This window comes from Oncorhynchus gorbuscha, linkage group LG13 (assembly GCF_021184085.1).
Source record: "Oncorhynchus gorbuscha isolate QuinsamMale2020 ecotype Even-year linkage group LG13, OgorEven_v1.0, whole genome shotgun sequence".
Taxonomy (NCBI): Eukaryota; Metazoa; Chordata; class Actinopteri; order Salmoniformes; family Salmonidae; genus Oncorhynchus; species Oncorhynchus gorbuscha.
The window spans coordinates 69,216,718-69,234,795 of record NC_060185.1 but is presented as its reverse complement, the minus strand read 5'-3'; the positions used below and the strand labels follow the sequence as shown (position 1 = coordinate 69,234,795).

Genomic DNA, 18,078 nt, shown 5'->3' with positions numbered 1-18,078 from the left:
TGTCTTAGTTATTCCATTGTACTGGATCTAATACATATTATCATTTTACATACATTCATAAGTGTAATACTCTTTTATGACATACTGTGATAAACACTCCTGGCTGCTGGCTCTGTCCCTTTCAGACACGCGCAGAGCAGACTTGAACCACAGGGGTTCTCTGGAAAGAGATAGTAATCCAAAAGGAACAGACACCCCTTGACTTCCAATTGGCACCGTTGACCTATACGTATTCTCTCCTGATTGGCTCTGTGGTGCACAGTCTGGCAGTCTGACTAAAGTCTGGCAGTCTGACTAAAGTCTGGCAGTCTGACTAAAGTCTGGCAGTCTGACTAAAGTCTGGCAGTCTGACTAAAGTCTGGCAGTCTGACTAAAGTCTGGCAGTCTGACAAATATTTCCTAACACTTCGGATCATATTATTGGACAGTTAGAAGACACAATGCATCAATGCAACAACAACAAATGTATTACTAATTACTGTCCATGAGTAGCCTCAACCTTGTGGGTCTATGGGTGTTTGTGCCAATAAAGTGCCAACTCAATTCAACCACTGACTAGTCTCTCATGCCCCTATGAATGGGGACACAGGGCAATAGTTTTTAATCTAACAAGACCTTTTTACTGGAGTACACCAACCCCTAATTGGGGCTCTTTTCTTGACACATAGTAGCAGTTTACCAGATAAGAAGTCAAGAAGATCAAAAAGTAGATTGTTGTAAGGGTGTACTACATCCTCTGCTGGCCTCATTGTCATATCCATTCTGGATTCTTCGTGGTAAAATCTTAGCTGAAAAATGTCTGTATGTATGTGTATACATTTTCCCCCAAGACAGAACTGCCAAAGGGGGTGGAGTTGCAATCTACTGCAGAGACAGCCTGCAGAGTTCTGCCATGCTATCCACGTCTGTGCCCAAACATTTAGAGCTTCGACTTTTAAAAATCCACCTTTCCAGAAATAAGTCTCTCACTGTTGCCGCTTGTTACAGACCCCCCTCAGCCCCCAGCTGTGCCCTGGACACCATATGTGAATTAATTGCCCCCCATTTATCTTTAGAGATTGTACTGTTAGGTGACCTAAACTGGGATATGCTTAACACCCCTGCCGTCCTACAATCTCAGCTACATGCCCTCAATCTCACACAAATGATCATGGAACCTACCAGGTACAACCTCAAATCTGTAAACACGGGCACCCTCATAGATATCATCCTGACCAACCTGTCCTCTAAATACACCTCTGCTGTCTTCAACCAGGATCTCAGCGATCACTGCCTCATTTCCTGCGTCCGTAATGGGTCCGCGGTTAAATGACCACACCTCATCACAGTCAAACGCTCCCTAAAACACTTTAGCGAGCAGGCCTTTCTAATCGACCTGGCCTGGGTATCCTGGAAGGATATTGACCTCATTCCGTCATTAGAGGATGCCTGGTTATTCTTTAAAAGTGCCTTCCTCACCATCTTAAATAAGCATGCCCCATTCAAAAAATGTAGAACCAGGAACAGATATAGCCCTTGGTTCACTCCAGACCTGACTGCCCTCGACCAACACAAAAACATCCTGTGGCTTACTGCATTAGCATCGAATAGCCCCCGCGATATGCAACTTTTCAGGGAAGTTAGGAACCAATATACACAGGCAGTTAGGAAAGCAAAGACTAGCTTTTTCAAACAGAATTTTGCATCCTGTAGCACAAACTCCCAAAAGTTCTGGGACAGTATAAAGTCCATGGAGAATAAGAGCACCTCCTCCCAGCTGCCCACTGCACTGAGGCTATGAAACACTGTCACCACCGATAAATCTACGATTATCGTGAATATCAATAAGCATTTTTCTACGGCTGGCCTTGCTTTCCTGGCTACCCCTACCCCGGTCAACAGTTCTGAACCTCTGACAGCAACTTGCCCAAGCCTCCACCATTTCTCCTTCACCCAAATCCAGATAGCTGATGTTCTGAAAGAGCTGCAAAATCTGGACCCCTACAAATCAGCCAGGCTCGACAATCTGGACCCTCTCTTTCTAAAATTATCCACCGCAATTGTTGCAACCCCTATTACTAGCCTGTTCAACCTCTCTTTCGTATCGTCTGAGATCCCCAAAGACTGGAAAGCTGCTCCGGTCATCCCCCTCTTCAAAGGGGGAGAAACTTTAGACCCAAATTGTTATCCTACCCTGCCTTTCTAAGGTCTTCGAAAGCCAAGTTAACAAAAAGATCACAGACCATTTCGAATCCCACCGTACCCTCCCCGCTATGCAATTCTCAGATAGAGTTCAGTGTGTCAAATGGGAGGGCCTGTTGTCCGGACCTCTGCCAGTCTCTATGGGGGTGCCACAGGGTTCAATTCTCGGGCCGACTCTTTTCTCTGTATACATCAATGATGTCGCTCTTGCGGCTGGTGATTCTCTGATCCACCTCTACGCAGACGACACCATTCTGTATACGTCTGGCCCTTCTTTGGACACTTTGTTAACTAACCCCCAGATGAGCTTCAATGCCATTACAACTCTCCTTCCGTGGCCTCCAACTGCTCTTAAATGCAAGTAAAACTAAATGCCTGTTCTTCAACCGATCACTGCCCGCATCTGCTCATCCGCCGAGCATCACTACTCTGGACGGTTCTGACTTAGAATATGTGGACAACTACAAATACCTAGGTGTCTGGCTAGACTGTAAACTCTCCTTCTAGACTCATATGAGGCATCTCCAATCCAAAATGAAATCTAGAATCGGCTTCCTATTTCGCAACAAAGTATCCTTCACTCATGCTGCCAAACATACCCTCGTAAAACTGACTATCTTACCAATTCTTGACTTTGGCCATATCATTTACAAAATAGCCTCCAACACTCTACTCAGCAAATTGTATGCAGTCTATCACCCACCCGTAGAACGCGTTCCAGCAGGTATATTTCACTGGTCACCCCCAAAGCCAATTCCTCCTTTGGCCGCCTTTCCTTACAGTTCTCTGCTGCCAATGACTGGAACGAATAGCAAAAATCACTGAAACTGGAGATCTCCCTCACTTTCTTTAAGCATCAGCTATCAGAGCAGCTTACAGATCATTGCACCTGTACGTAGCCCATCTGTAAATAGCCGATCCAACTACCTCATCCCCATATTGTTATTTATATATTTTTTTTCTCCTTTGCATCATAGTATCTCTACTTGCACATTCATCTTCTGCAAATCTCACTCCAGTGTTTATTTGCGAAATTGTAATTATTTCGCCACTACAGCCTATTTATTGCCTTACCTCCCTAATCTTACATGCTGACCAGACCGGAAACGTCGCGTGCGCAAGCGTCGCAAAATACATTTAGAAATCCATGTTATTCAATTATTGCACCCCACACTGCTCCCTCTCGCCAACGAGCGTCTGAGATGCCAAGGGCTAAAATAGAACTTCTTCCTATTTCTGACGCAGATCGCGCTGAAAGTCCTGCTTCTCCCATGTCCTCGTTGGTTTATAGAAGCAGGTACCCATGTGCCATCTCCTCATTGGTTATACCCACGTGGGTGATTGAAAGACCAACTGTTTTGCCGGTAGTCGTGGTAATACAATGAAAGTTTAGATGCCGATCACCATATAAATTCAACGATGAAAAAGCCTGGAAGGAGGAGAGATGACTAGAAACAATTCGGTTGGCCATTTTATGTGTAGATTAATTTTGTCGGAGTAGAGGACCTTGTGCAGTTCAGGTAAAAAAACAACTCAATGTTTATATCCCAGGACAAAATAGCTAGCAACTGCAAGCTAACTAGCTAAATTGCCATACACGTTTAATGCTTTTCGACCAGTCCCCAAATTAATGTCATTGGTTCAGAGTTTGTTTTGATATTTTAACCTGCGTGTCGTGATCGTGTTTGGTGTAGGTGGACAAAATAAATGTATGCACTATGGTGCACGATGGCGCACTCTCGCAGCCCCCGTGTTACTTCATTTGCACACACTGTATATAGACTTTTGTATTGTGTTATTGACTGTACGTTTGTTTATTCCATATGTAACTCTGTGTTGTTGTTTGTGTCACATTGCTATGCTTTATCTTGGCCAGGTCACAGTTGTAAATGAGAGCTTGGTCTCAACTGGCTTACCTGGTTCAATAAAGGTGAAATAAAAAATGGGAATGTCTTATGTCCGTCCGACATGTAGTGTTGGTACATGGAATATTCCTCCACTGCATATATCTTAAATTGTTATTGCAAATAGAAGTAATATGTCCAACAACTGACATTTTCAGATATTATTTTGACAAACACACTTTGGTGCTTACAATTCATTCTCTATTGTCATAGAATTGGTGAGCACTGTCACCTGTCATCTTTGTGATATGACTTTCTTTAAGCAGGTACTGATGAAACGGTCACTTCATAGTTTTTTCTTAAGGTCTACAAACGCTCTACATTTATTCACTCTGTAATAGGGTTGGATCCTATATGCTACTTTTATTAATGTCCTGTAAATGGTTCAGTGCCTATAATTTAGGCTGTGTGGTTGGGGCATAAAGGAAATTACCTCTACTAATAAATTACTACTAGGTTGTAGTGATAAGGAAACGGCATACAAATTTGGCTTGTGTATTCATTTGCCTATAACTAATCAGAATTCCATTATGTTTACATAAAAAAAAGAGAATACATCGAAATGAGAAGATCCTGCCATGGAAAAGACGACTGGGCGGACATAAAGTGGAAAGGAGGGGAAATAACTCACCATGCAGCAGGACCCCTTCAGCTGTGGGGTCTTTGTAATGCAGGTTTGATAGTTATATTTTCAATAATGAATGGTTAGCTGTTATGTGACAATGAAGTCAAAACTCTATTTTTTATTTGGCCAAGGAAGTTGCACAGAAATTCCCCAACATCCCTTCCCAAATTGATATGGAACAATCAAAAACACATGGAGCAACTGCGAAAAGAAATGGCTGAGGATATACTAAATATGTCTGGTATGTAATGACATTTAATTCAAAGTAAATGTAAATTATTTATTTTTATGTAGTTGTGTTGGACAGCCATATGTTCAGTTCATGGTCTACAATTTATGTTTAATTTGTCAATATTCAATTTTTATTCATTGATTTATTGGCCACCATTACTGTGGTTACATGTTCAGTATATGTATTGACCAGCAACCCCACTGCAGCCTACCTCACGAGCTCACTCTCCATCCCTGCTTTGGACAATTAATAACATGACTCTCGTACTTTGCCCTTTTCCTTTATGGTTGATATTAACGACGAAAGGAGATATTATCTGTCTCTCTCCTATCTGTCTCTCTCCTCACAAGGTTGAGGTTACTCATGGACAGTAATACATTTTTTGTTGTTGCATTGATGCATTGTGTCTTCTAACTGTCCAAGAATAGGATCCGAAGTGTTAGGAAATATTTGTAAAATAAAATGATAATATGTATTAGATCCAGTACAATGGAATAACTAAGACATGAATTTGAATGCAGCGTGTTCCGATTCCTCCTTCTCTTTCTGTCCAGCAGGGTCTTCACAAAAATGTACCTAAATCAATTTTGGAAAAAGGATTTTACTCACAAAAGACATAGGATATGTGTTATCTATAAATTCTCTTCGTTATTTATCTTCATATAACAAAGAATTTGCCAATAGACCGTAGACTTGATTCATGATGATGAATGCTAGCTAAGATTTTGAATGTAAGATGTTGACATGATCGGTCCAATCAAAGCTACTGTACATATAACGTGATTTGATGTCATTTTATCTGTGGCCAATGACATTGAGCCTTATTTTGGAAGGGCACTTATAATATAACTCTATGGCAGGATTCAAAGGGCTGATATTTTCGGATGTCTGCTCTTACTCAGCACTTAGACTTGGCCTGTTAGGTAGTGTCCCCATGAGTGACAGAACGCTGAGCCAATCAGGAGCAATGCTTCTATTTTCTGCTGGCTCGCCCCACCACCACAGAAAGCACTGAGCTAGGCTGAAACACCTGCATTTTGGAGCTGACTTACTCAAGAAAACGAAAAAGAGACCATGTTCGTATGCGGCTTTATTAATTCAATTATATACTTTTTTTCTACATAGTTTGCAAACTGATATATGCGACACATATTAATGCCAGAATAACGTGCAAAAATAAATGCTCTGCCCTAATTGCCCTGAATGATGGGTTGCCAATGTGTATTTAATTGTTTTTATGTCTTCACTATTATTCTACAATGTAGAAAATAGTAAAAATAAAGAAAAACCCTTGAATTAGTAGGTGTGTCCAAACTTTTGACTGGTACTGTGTGTGCAACAAAAGTTCAACATTCACCTTTTGCTACCCTTTATGTCAAGCCGTCTACGCATACAGTTTGATGCATATACCACACCGACAGGGTCATTTCATTTTGATACACCAGCATTACATTCATTTCCAATGAAAAGCTATTATATAGGGAATAGGGCCCTGGGCTATAGTAGTGCACTATATATAGGGAATAGGGCCCTGGTCTAAAGTAGTGCACTATATATATGCACTATATATATTTAAGCAATACCTAGGATAGGATAAGTAATCCCTCTCACCCCCCCCCTTAAATTTTAGATGCACTATTGTAAAGTGACTGTTCCACTGGATGTCATAAGGTGAATACACCAATTTGTAAGTCGCTCTGGATAAGAGCGTCTGCTAAATGACTTAAATGTAAATGTAAAAAAGCTGCGTTTGCCTTGCAGCATTGCGTTGCAGAGGCAGTTGTAGTGGATATGTTGGATTTATCGAACGTATCCGTCAAACTGTATAAGTAGACAGCTTGAAGGTGAATGTTGAACTTTTGTTGCATACAGAACCATATGATGCTGCATAATATTTCGCGTAAAACAATGTCTGTGTGATCGAGTTGTGACTGCTGCCCCTCGAGTCTGCACAGTCCAGGCAGGTTGTCGGAGCAGGTGGGTTTATTTTTATATATTTACAATGATTAATGCTGCTTGCAGTTATATATTACAAAGTAGTAATTTGTCATGTTTATTTCGTTTTTTAATCTGTATTCCTGCATTTCCTGATATTAACTATCATTGCTCAGAAAATATAAGGATATACTGAGCGCCGCCTGTCGGATACTTGGGAAGTTATCTGTCCGGTTTGAACAGCGATATTCAAGTGCACAGCATGTCATGTTTAATGACCTGACCCGCTTCCCCCGTCATAGGCTACAGACCGCTCATATAGACAACCGTGCCTTATTATTCAACGTTTTTTTTCTTCTATAACCGTTTTTCCTTAAGGTTTATTCATCCATTCATAGCCAGTTAATGTTATATCCACTGTGCGTGATTTACGAGGATCCGCACGCTTTTTCTTTCAACTTTGTTTACCAGTGACATTAACCATATTTAATGCTACAGTAGTAACCTATGCTGCAGGCCTGAATGTTCGTGCGGCTACAATTTTATGCCATTTATTTGTAAATTCAGTAGGATGTATGGGACAGATTGGGGACGGGAGATTAGGAAAGTGCAGGGTAAATCAGCTGCCTGGCAGTCTGTTCACTGCTTTACACACTCACAAATAGCGTCTGTGTTTAGGATGTGCTCACTGGAGGTCACATGGAAGGGGGTTTTCCTGCTGCTGGACATTTGCGGTCAGAATACAATATTTAGTCTATTTGACTCATTTATTTTTCAACAAATGCACTTTCTCTCTCTCTTTCACTCTCTCTCCCTCTCCAGTTTCTTCTTTCTGTGACATCTACTGTATTGTGTTTGCTTAACTGCTCCAGGCCAGTAACACGAGACACCTAGATCTAATTGCCCTGAAGCTTCCATTGTTAGTGAATTGTGTACTTGCATTGCATCTTTATGACAGTCTGCCTTCATTTGGGGGTGATGGATACCTGTGTCACTGTCCTCTCTGTTTCTTTGTTAGGTGCCTTTGGAGTCAACAGCCCTGCCTTGGTTTGACACTTCAGCCTCAGTGTAAGGGAGAGAGATGTACAGTAAGTAACACAAATGTTGATTTTTAAGAGCAATAACACAATTGATTGTGCTTCTGATTTAAGGCAGCCCCCCGCAACTCTGATTCCGACGAGTTGGGTTAAATGTGGAAGACACATTTCGGTTGAATTCATTCAGTCGTGCAACTGACTAGGCATCCCCCTTCCCTTTCACATCATCTGCCTCTCTCTCTCTCTCTCTCTCTCTCTCTCTCTCTCTCTCTCTCTCTCTCTCTGTTGCTGTGTCTATATTTCTCTCTCTCTCTCTCTCTCTCTCTTCCTCTCCCCCCCCCCGTGGACCGAGCACACCCACACCATAGGCCTATATAAAATTATTTTTTTGTATTTTAAGTTTTGTGACATTAGTTTTTTACAACAAAATCATACACAGACAAAAACGATATACAACTTAACGTTTACATACATTTCCACGAACATTAATGACATCACACATGCTCACACCCACATGTTCCCACCATATCCATCCCCAATGTTGTTTCAAATACTTGTAAGACTGCCCCATATGACTTAAAATTGTGTTATGTTGTTTCTGTCTGTAGCCAGATGTTTTTCAATATTTAAATAATAAAGCATTTGCTTCTTCCATTCTCTTAACGGTGGAGTATAATTATTTAAGTAATAGCTTCTTCAATATAAGTGAGGGAAATAATATTGTCCATCCCATTGAGTATCTCACTGCACCCTTGCCGTGTCTTGAAGTATGCCATTAGACCGATTTAAAAGTACATTTACATTGTAAAACTGACAGCCAGCTTTCTAACTCTGCCCATAACTTTTGGACTTCAAAGCACTCCCAGAAGGCATTAATTTGTTTTACACTTAAGACATGACTCTGCTGTTGTGCTGTAGCATTTGTCAATTTTGTCTCTTGTTTAATAAATCCTATTACATTCATTTACCTGTCTTGCCACACTCCTCCAGGTTTGGGGATGACTATGAGTTACCTTTTCCGCGAGCCCGCTACCATCAACTACCCGTTTGAGAAGGGTCATGTCTCCTTGTTTCCGTGGTGAACATGCTCTGTGCCGGTACCCCAACGAAGAGTAGCGTTGTATCGCCTGCAAGCTGTGTGAGGCTGTCTGCCATGCCCAGGTGACCATATACACACCTACTGTACCCTATACACATACTGCCTTCAATGCCCTGGTCACTATACACACTGGTACTACAAACTACTGTATATAGGCCTATATAAGCATTTCGCTACACTACAAGCATTTCGCTACACTCGCATTAACATCTGCTAACCATGTGTATGTGACAAATCAAATTTGATTTGATATCAGTAATACTTGATTGTATGTACCTGCAGTCCACAACATTACTCAGGGTATAGATAACTTCATATACTTTACTATGGAATGCTACCCCAACCAGGTAACTCCTATAAAGCCCAGGTAAGTACCCCCCCAGGTAATTTCCTACCCTCCTGCACAGCTCAATAGAGCCCCATAGAGTTTACATTCCCTCCTCCTGTTCATTAAGTCCTCTCTCTGCTGCCCCTTGTGTCTGCCACAGGCCATTACCATTGAGGCTGAGACACATGCAGACTGCAGCAGGACCATGCAGACCGCAGCAGGAGGACCACTCGCTACGACATCGACATGACCAAGTGCATCTACTGTGGCTTCTGCCAGGAGGCCTGTCCTGTTCAAATCAAATCAAATTGTATTTGTCACATACACATGGTTAGCAGATGTTAATGCGAGTGTAGCGAAATGCTTGTGCTTCTAGTTCCGACAATGCAGTAATAACCAACAAGTAATCTAGCTAACAATTCCAAAACTACTACCTTATAGACACAAGTGTAAGGGGATAAGAATATGTACATAAAGATATATGAGTGAGTGATGGTACAGGGCGGCATAGGCAAGATACAGTAGATGGTATTGAGTACAGTATATACATATGAGATGAGTATGTAAACAAAGTGGCATAGTTAAAGTGGCTAGTGTATTACATAAAGATGATATTTAGCGTAAAACAATGTCTGTGTGATCGAGTTGTGACTGCTGCCCCTCAAGTCTGCACAGTCCAGGCAGGTTGTCGGAGCAGGTGGGTTTATTTATATATATTTACAATGATTGATGCTGTTTGCAGTTATATATTACAAAGTAGTAATTTGTCATGTTTATTTTGTGTTGATGCTATTGTGGAGGTAAACAGCTGACAACCCATCTTACTTTCTTTTTTTCAATTCAATGGACTTTATTGGCATGGGAAGCATGTTTACATTGCCAAAGCAAGTGAAATAGATCATAAGCAAAAGTTAAATAAATAATAAAATTGTACAGTAAACATTACACTCAGAAAAGTCTCAAAGGACTAGAGACTTTTCAAATGTCATATTATGGCTATGTACTGTGTTGTAATGATGTACATACAGTTAAATTGCAAAAAGAAGAATAAACAAACATAAATATGGGTTGTATTTACAATGGGGTTTATTCTTCACTGGTTGCCCTTGTGGTAACAGGTCACACATATTGCTGCTGTGATGGCACACTGTGGTATTTCACCTAATAGATATGGGAGTTTATCGAAATTGGATTTGTTTTCAAATTCTTTATGGGTCTCTGTAATCTGAGGGAAATATCACTCTCTCAGTTTGTCAAATTCTAGAACAGAAAATTCAGCAGCCTATTGCAGAACTTCTGGATTATTCTAGGGCTAAGGGTTTTTGGACTTATTTCTCTCTTTCATGTCCCTCAGGGTCCAAACTTTGAGTTTGCCACAGACACCTATGAGGAGTTGCTGTACAACAAAGAGAAGCTACTGAACAATGGAGATCAGTGGAAGTTGGAGATTGCTGCCAACATACAGGCAGACTACCTCTATAGATAGACCATCGTACTGGCAAACCAACCTAACTACATATACTATGCATACCGTAAACACTAAGACAATCTAATGTCAATGAATATTACACAAACAAAGCCTTAGATCATACTTTTAACATGGAGAGCCAGTAGGCCTATTGTCAGAGGGGGAAAAAAACACAAGCGTGAAAGTGCACACACAAATTGTACATTAATCATTATTTGATGACCGTGTATACCTCATGCACATTTTGTCATTAACAAAAACTTTAAAGTATTATAACTGTAGATGAAATTCTAGGTTATGTATTTGTATGAAGAAAATAAATGTTTTTGACGGCTTATTTTTGTGTATCTTTTCATCCACTTTTGGAAGAAGTTTAAAAGTGATATCTTGGCACTGTAGATACTGTAGCTTGATTTGCACTAATGAAAAATGTATCAACCCCTACAAAAATATCCATTAATTATAATCGACATACCAATATGCATTTCCTGTTGCTGCAAGATTATTTTTCTGTTCTAGCATACTGGCTCAAATTAAGATCCTACATCTGTACCTGTATGATATCATCGGGAGTTGTAACAAAAAGCATTGTATTGCTGGCATTGGTCACATGACATGGGCGGAAACTGACTCAATTCCACGCTGAATCTCCCGCGAACGCAGCCATTTACTCTTTTTCTCTTCGTTTCAACGCTGGTGAGTCTGAACATTTTTCCTGATGTGATGCTTGTCTACATTCAAATGTTAATCATTGTGAATAAAAATTGGTTTAATCGGAGACACTAAAGTACGTTGTTTGTGCACTTATACACTCAGTTTCCTAGTTATGTTAATAATATGCGAAGTTATTAGACAATTTTATTGGTTTCCAAGCCCATGCTAGCGAACGTTAGCTACCATGTTAGTAGCGAACGTTAGCTTTGTGATAAGTGGTTCTGTTGGCGAAATGCTAGCTAACTGGATTGCGAGACTTTCCTTAATTTGTTTCTGCAATTGAAACGAACTATTGTTATTGTCAATCCAAATAACATTTGTTTAGTTGTTTGCTTTGAGAAGGAGTTTGTTAGACAAACTGCCGTTAGTCTTTTAGCTAAACGGGGGACAGATTTTAGCGCTGCACAGACATTGTTCCAGTCGAAACTAGAAAAGTGCGGCAGCCTCAGCCTGCTGAATCAATGGCGTACTCTTCAAATGCTAACTGTTAGCTAGCCATTCTCTGCGTTGAGGATGCATGCTGTGCTAGGTACAAATAAAACTATTTTATTTAGAAAGTATATATTCCTGCAATTGGGTTGTAATACTTCTGATTCTTTACACGTTTAAATATCGTGTTGTCAGATGTCTGAAAATATGCAATATATTTGGAAGAAGTTGATAGAATTAAAACCGCCCAAAAACAAGCGTTAGCTAGCGAGGTTACTTGTTGGTTAGCTAACAGCTAGTTCCTGGGCGCGTGCTGTTGTCTCGATATGTAGAAAGTTAGGTTGTTGTAGTTTAGCGATCCCATCATCAGAAAATAGTTAGCGAACCAGTTGACCCATCTTCACGGGTTAACGTAACCATTCCGGCGCCTTGTCCTGTTTTTAGGAGAACATCAACATCCACGACACATTTATTAACAATGGCAGAAGGCGAGCCACAGGTCCAGTTCAAGGTGAGGGCTATTACTTAAATCTCAGACGTCAACGGGTTTAGAGCGTGAAATTTGATTATATGTTTGGTCATGAGTAGTTAGCTGCTGTTTTCACCTATGTTTCAACTTCTATCCCTCTTCCCCTCTCAGCTTGTGTTGGTTGGCGATGGAGGAACGGGAAAGACTACTTTCGTCAAAAGACATTTGACGGGAGAGTTTGAGAAGAAATATGTTGGTAAGTCACTCCCATCTGCATGTAATTACTTAAACAACAACAAACTGTTTTTAAAGCGAGAACACAGCCACATGGGATGATAAATGGGTGTTAGGCCTCTGCACACAGCCTGTAATAGTAGAATGCTTAATCAGAATTTGTCATTGGGAGGGGGCCGTGTTGGCAGATTCAACTGTCAGAATGCAGAGGCCTCCAATATGAGAGGATACATGGAGGCACCAGATGGCAATGTGCAGCAAGGGTGTGACACTGAATGAAACAAACAGCCACCATTCTAGCATCTTCTAATCTCGCCAGTTTTACTAAACTGTCTTTCTCCTCTAACCATTTCTCCTTTGCGCCCCACCTTTCTCTCCCTTATTCCTTGCTATCTCTCCTGTCTTCTCAATTTGGGGTTCCCCTCTATTCTCCCCTTTCCTTCCTTCTAGCCACTCTGGGAGTGGAGGTGCACCCGCTGGTCTTCCACACTAACAGAGGGGCCATCAAATACAACGTGTGGGACACAGCTGGGCAGGAGAAATTTGGAGGGCTCAGAGACGGCTACTACATCCAAGGTATGGTATAAAACAGTACTTATTAGCTTATCCTAGAGTTTTTCATGACCAGGAGGAAGAACTCTTAACTCTAGTTACTAAAAATAACTCCCTGCTCAACAAAAAATACTCGGATACAGAGCTTTGTATGGAAGGTCACTGGCCAGTTCTTACAACCAGGAACTAATGAATGACAATAGTTCATAATGGGTAACCACTAGAGGTCGACCGAATATGATTTTTCGATACCGATTATTGGAGGAATAATTTAAAAAAGCATATACCGACTAATCAGTCTTTTTAAATATTATTTATTATTATTTTTTGTGTGTAATGATAGTTACAACAATAATGAATACAATCAATTACAAACATACTTAAATAAAATCAATTTAGTCTCAAATAATAGAACGTGTTCAATTTGGTTAAAATACTGCAAAAACAGTGTTGGAGAAGAAAGTATAAAAGTGCAATATATGCCATGTAAAAAAGCTAAAGTTTATGTTCCTTGCAATATAAGTCTTCAATGTTCCCAGTTAAGAAGTTTTAGGTTGTAGTTATTGGACTATTTCTCTCTACCACTTGTATTTCATAGACTATTGGATGTTCTTATAGGCACTTAAGTATTGCCAGCCTGATCTTGGGAGTTAATGGACTTGAAGTCATAAGCAGAGCTGTGCTTCAAGCATTGCGAAGAGCTGCTGGCAAACGCAGGAAAGTGCTGATAGAATGAATGCTAACGATCCTGCTGCTGCCTACCACCGCTCAGACTGCTCTATCAAATATCAAATCAGACTTAGTTATAATAAACACAGAAATACAAGCCGTAAGTCATTAATATGGTCAAACCCGGAAATGTATAATAAAAGTTTATTCTTTTGGTGAAATACGGAGCCGTTCCATATTTTATCTAACGGGTGGCAACCCAAAGTCTAAATATTTCTGTTACATTGCACATCTTTCAGTGTTATGTCATAATTATGTAACAGTATAACTTTAATCCGTACCCTCGCCCATACCCGGGCGCGAACCAGGGACCCTCTGCACACATCAAGTCACCCTCGAAGCGTTGTTACCCATCGCTCCACAAAAGCTGCGGCCCTTGCAGAGCAAGGGGAACCAAGGTCTCAAAGCGAGTGATTTCACAGAATGAAATGCGATTAGCGCGCACCACCGCTAACTAGCTAGCCATTTCACATCTGTTACAATTATGTAAAATTCTGGCAAATTAATTAGTCTTTGTTAGGAAGAAATGGTCTTCACACAGTTCACAACGAGCCAGGCGACACAAACTGCTGCATATACCCCACCCTGACTGCTTAGACTGAACACAAGAGAAGAGAAGTGACACAATTTCAGGCACCGCATTGATTATATGCAACGCAGGACAAGCTAGTTAAACAAGTAATATCACCAACATGTGTAGTTTGATTGTTTTTAGCAAGCAACTTACCATGGCTCCTCGCTGCCTGCACTTGCGTAACAGGTGGTCAGCCTGCCACGCAGTCTCCTCGTGGACTGCAATATAATCGGCGTCCAAAAATGCTGATTACCGATTTGAGGACTTGACATCGGCCCTAATTAATTGGCCATTCCGATTAATCGGTTGATCTCTAGTAACCACTTCCCCCTCTAACGATGCTGTGTTGAAGATTCGTGTTGTGACTCTCCCTCTCTACATCCTTCTCTCGCTTTCTTGACTCTTCACTCCATCCGCTTTTCTCTCCACTCCTTCTTTGTACTCTCACTTTCCACTCTCCAGCCCAGTGTGCGATCATCATGTTTGACGTCACGTCTCGAGTCACCTACAAGAACGTACCCAACTGGCATCGTGACCTGGTGCGTGTCTGTGAGAACATTCCCATAGTCCTCTGCGGCAACAAGGTGGACATCAAAGACCGTAAAGTCAAAGCCAAGAGCATCGTATTCCATCGCAAGAAGAACCTCCAGGTAATTATTACACACTTTATTACAGTAGACTGTTCTTATGCAGTGTGTTTCTGTGCAAACTGAAAGACTGGCCCTGATGGAAATAATGGGTCAACAAGCAACATTTGTGACTGTGTGCACCACAGCAAGGTGATGATAATCCTCTCTTCTCATTCTCTCACCCCTTCTCTCTCAGTACTATGACATCTCTGCTAAGAGTAATTACAACTTTGAGAAGCCCTTCCTGTGGCTAGCACGGAAGCTGATTGGAGACCCCAACCTGGAGTTTGTGGCCATGCCCGCCCTCGCCCCCCCAGAGATCCTCATGGACCCCTCCCTCGCCGCGCAGTACGAGCATGACCTCAAAGTGAGTAGAACCATAGTGGCCCAGCACGGGTATATGGACTGCATAGAGACCAAACTAAAATGTTATCAGGTGAAATTGGATCAGATTTGCTGTCAATGTCTTTTGTTATGTTGCTGATTGTAAATGGTGTATCGTCATAAGTTATTCACTTTCTCCGCCCTCCAGGTTGCATCAGAAACAGCGCTCCCAGATGAAGATGATGACCTTTAACCTGTTACCTATGACCCCCCCCTACCCCCGCGTGGCAGGAAGTTGTCTGAGTTTGGCCCCTTTACTGTAAAATCCCGTTGCAGATTTATTTTTGAACTCTATTTTTTTGTTTTGCTTGTGTTTTAAAACGGAAAGAAATACAAACATGGTGAAGTCGTGTGGTTCTCTAGTTTCACTGTAAGACACACCGCCCTAGTGTTGGCATGGCAATGTTACTCACCATCATCAAGCACCACCCTCTGCCCTTCCCCGGCACACACACTGGGCTAAGGCCGACTGACCGGAAGCACTTGGGGGGGGATAAACTTTGAATAAAAACATTCTCAATATAACATGCAGTTCTGATTCATTGTTTTGCTAAATGTTTTAACGTGTGGCTAGGGGGTAGACGTTAGGCACAGTAGGCGCAAATCTTAAGTAGCTGATAAGAGGCCAGGGTTGGGGTCAATTCCATTTTAAAGTCAGTGAGTAAATTACTGCAGGTTCCTTCATAAATGACTTACCAATTAGACTGGAGAATTAAGCAATTTGATGCAAGACCGGTCTAAATCCTTTTCTTTCACGGGGACCCCCTCATGTTGGAAAAATGTTTATTTCCCTGGTCTTGTCTTAATCATCCGGTGAATGATAATAGCAAGGACTAGTAATCAACATTTTAAAATTGATATATACTTTTTGACCTCCCCACATAATTGGAAGAAGTGTAAACGGAGCCTAAACTGGGGCTGTGAAGATTATATGGAATTATGGGTAACTGGTCATTGTCATCCAAATAACCAGTTGTCATAATTGCAATTTTTTTTTAAAGTGCTTGTATTCATTAGGCGCCGTCTTTCCAAGATGCATTGCAACTACGACATACCTAATTAATACAGTGCATTCTGAAAGTGTTCAGACCCATTGACTTAGAATTTTGTTAAAGCCTAATTCTAAAATGAAAAGTTTTCCACTCAATCTAGACAATACCCCATAATGACAGAACAAAAACTGGTTTTTAGAAATGTTAAATGTGTATCACATTTTACTATTCAGACCCTTTACTCAGTAATTTGTTGAAGCAGCTAAAACATCCTCAGGTCTTGGGTATGACGCTACAAGCTTGGCGCAATTTGGGGAGTTGATCCCATTCTCTTCAGGTCCTCAAGCTCTGTCAGGTTGGATGGGGAGTGTCGCTGCACAGCTATTTTTAGGTCTCCAGAGATGTTCGATTGGCTTCAAGTCCGGGCTCTGGCTGGGCCACTCAAGAACACTTGTTCCAATGCCACTCCTGCGTTGTCTTGGCTGTGTGTTTAGGATCGTTGTCCTGTTGAAAGGTGAACTTTCGCCCCAGTCTGAGGTCCTGACGACTCTGGAGCAGGTTTTCATCAAGGATCTTTCTACTTTGCTCTGTTCATCTTTCTCTTGATCCTGACTAGTCTCCCAGTCTGCCGCTGAAAAGAAATCCCCACAACATGATGCTGCCACCATGACAATAAACCCTCAAAGCTGCCTATGTCTCAATGTTGTTGTGGTTGTTACTGAAAAGGAGCACATGGCTGAGCTCTAATCACCACTTCATAAAGTCAGGATTCCTATTTGACTGCCATGCCTCCTTGCCCATCCAGTATTTCCTCATCTCCCAAGTCTTCTAATATGACTATCCCCGATGCTCCTCCCTCTCCCCCCTACCCCTCTACAAAGGTTCTCCCTGCAGGTGGTCACTGAGTCCAAGGTGCTAAAGGAGCTCAAACTTGACACCAAAAAAGATCCTTTACTCTTTAAGGTTGCTGTCCCTCATTGCCAAGCCTGTCTCCTCTCTGGGGAGGTTCCCATTGCTTGGAAGGCAGCCTCGGTGCGTCCTTTATTTTAAAGGGGAAGATCAAGCTGATCCTAACTGTTATAGGCCTATTTCTATTTTGCCCTGTTTATCAAAAGTGTTGGAAAACTTGTCAATAATTATCTGACTGACTTTCTTGATGCCTATAGTATTCTCTCGGGTATGGTATCTGGTTTCCGCTCAGGTTATGGATGTGTCACTGCAACCTTAAAGGTGCTCAATGACGTCACCATCGCCCTTGATTCTAAGCAGTGTTGTGCTGCAATTTTTGACTTGGCCGAAGCTTTTGATACGGTAGAACATTCCATTCTTGTGAGCCGGCTAAGGAGTATTGGTGGCTGAGGGGTCTTTGGCCCTGTACAACACAGCTTTGGTGACATCCCAGTCTCAACCTATTATTGGGTATTAATCAAGTTTTTAGGGAATGTGAAATTGGCATGCTGACTGCAGGAAGGTCCAGCAGAGCTGCTTTTTAAATTTAAACTTTATTTAATTAGACAAGTTAAGAACTAATTCTTATATACACCAGCCAGAACAAGGAAGAAG

The 18,078-nt window shown here is 41.4% G+C and overlaps 1 protein-coding gene and 1 long non-coding RNA gene across 2 annotated transcripts; both read left to right on the top strand.

Moving 5' to 3' along the window:
- The first annotated feature begins 6,741 nt into the window (after positions 1 to 6,741).
- LOC123994258 lies at positions 6,742 to 9,748 on the top strand. Its single transcript, XR_006831607.1, has 5 exons — positions 6,742 to 6,919; positions 7,556 to 7,611; positions 7,896 to 7,965; positions 8,905 to 9,075; positions 9,502 to 9,748. It is a non-coding gene; the product is annotated as an uncharacterized LOC123994258 (long non-coding RNA).
- A 1,682-nt stretch (positions 9,749 to 11,430) lies between these two features.
- On the top strand, positions 11,431 to 16,048 carry ran (RAN, member RAS oncogene family). Its single transcript, XM_046295543.1, has 7 exons — positions 11,431 to 11,505; positions 12,397 to 12,463; positions 12,593 to 12,677; positions 13,106 to 13,231; positions 14,973 to 15,160; positions 15,336 to 15,506; positions 15,672 to 16,048. Exons 2-7 carry the CDS (start codon positions 12,431 to 12,433, stop codon positions 15,714 to 15,716), a joined length of 648 nt encoding a protein of 215 aa, XP_046151499.1. The 5' UTR covers positions 11,431 to 11,505; positions 12,397 to 12,430; the 3' UTR covers positions 15,717 to 16,048.
- The last annotated feature ends 2,030 nt before the right edge of the window (positions 16,049 to 18,078 follow it).

Excerpts from the sequence above, each read along its gene's own strand:
- ran (XM_046295543.1), top strand. The coding sequence starts at position 12,431 with ATGGCAGAAGGCGAGCCACAGGTCCAGTTCAAG. Across the intron at positions 12,464-12,592 it reads AGCCACAGGTCCAGTTCAAG|CTTGTGTTGGTTGGCGATGG; the intron begins GTGAGGGCTATT and ends TTCCCCTCTCAG. Across the intron at positions 15,161-15,335 it reads ATCGCAAGAAGAACCTCCAG|TACTATGACATCTCTGCTAA; the intron begins GTAATTATTACA and ends CTTCTCTCTCAG.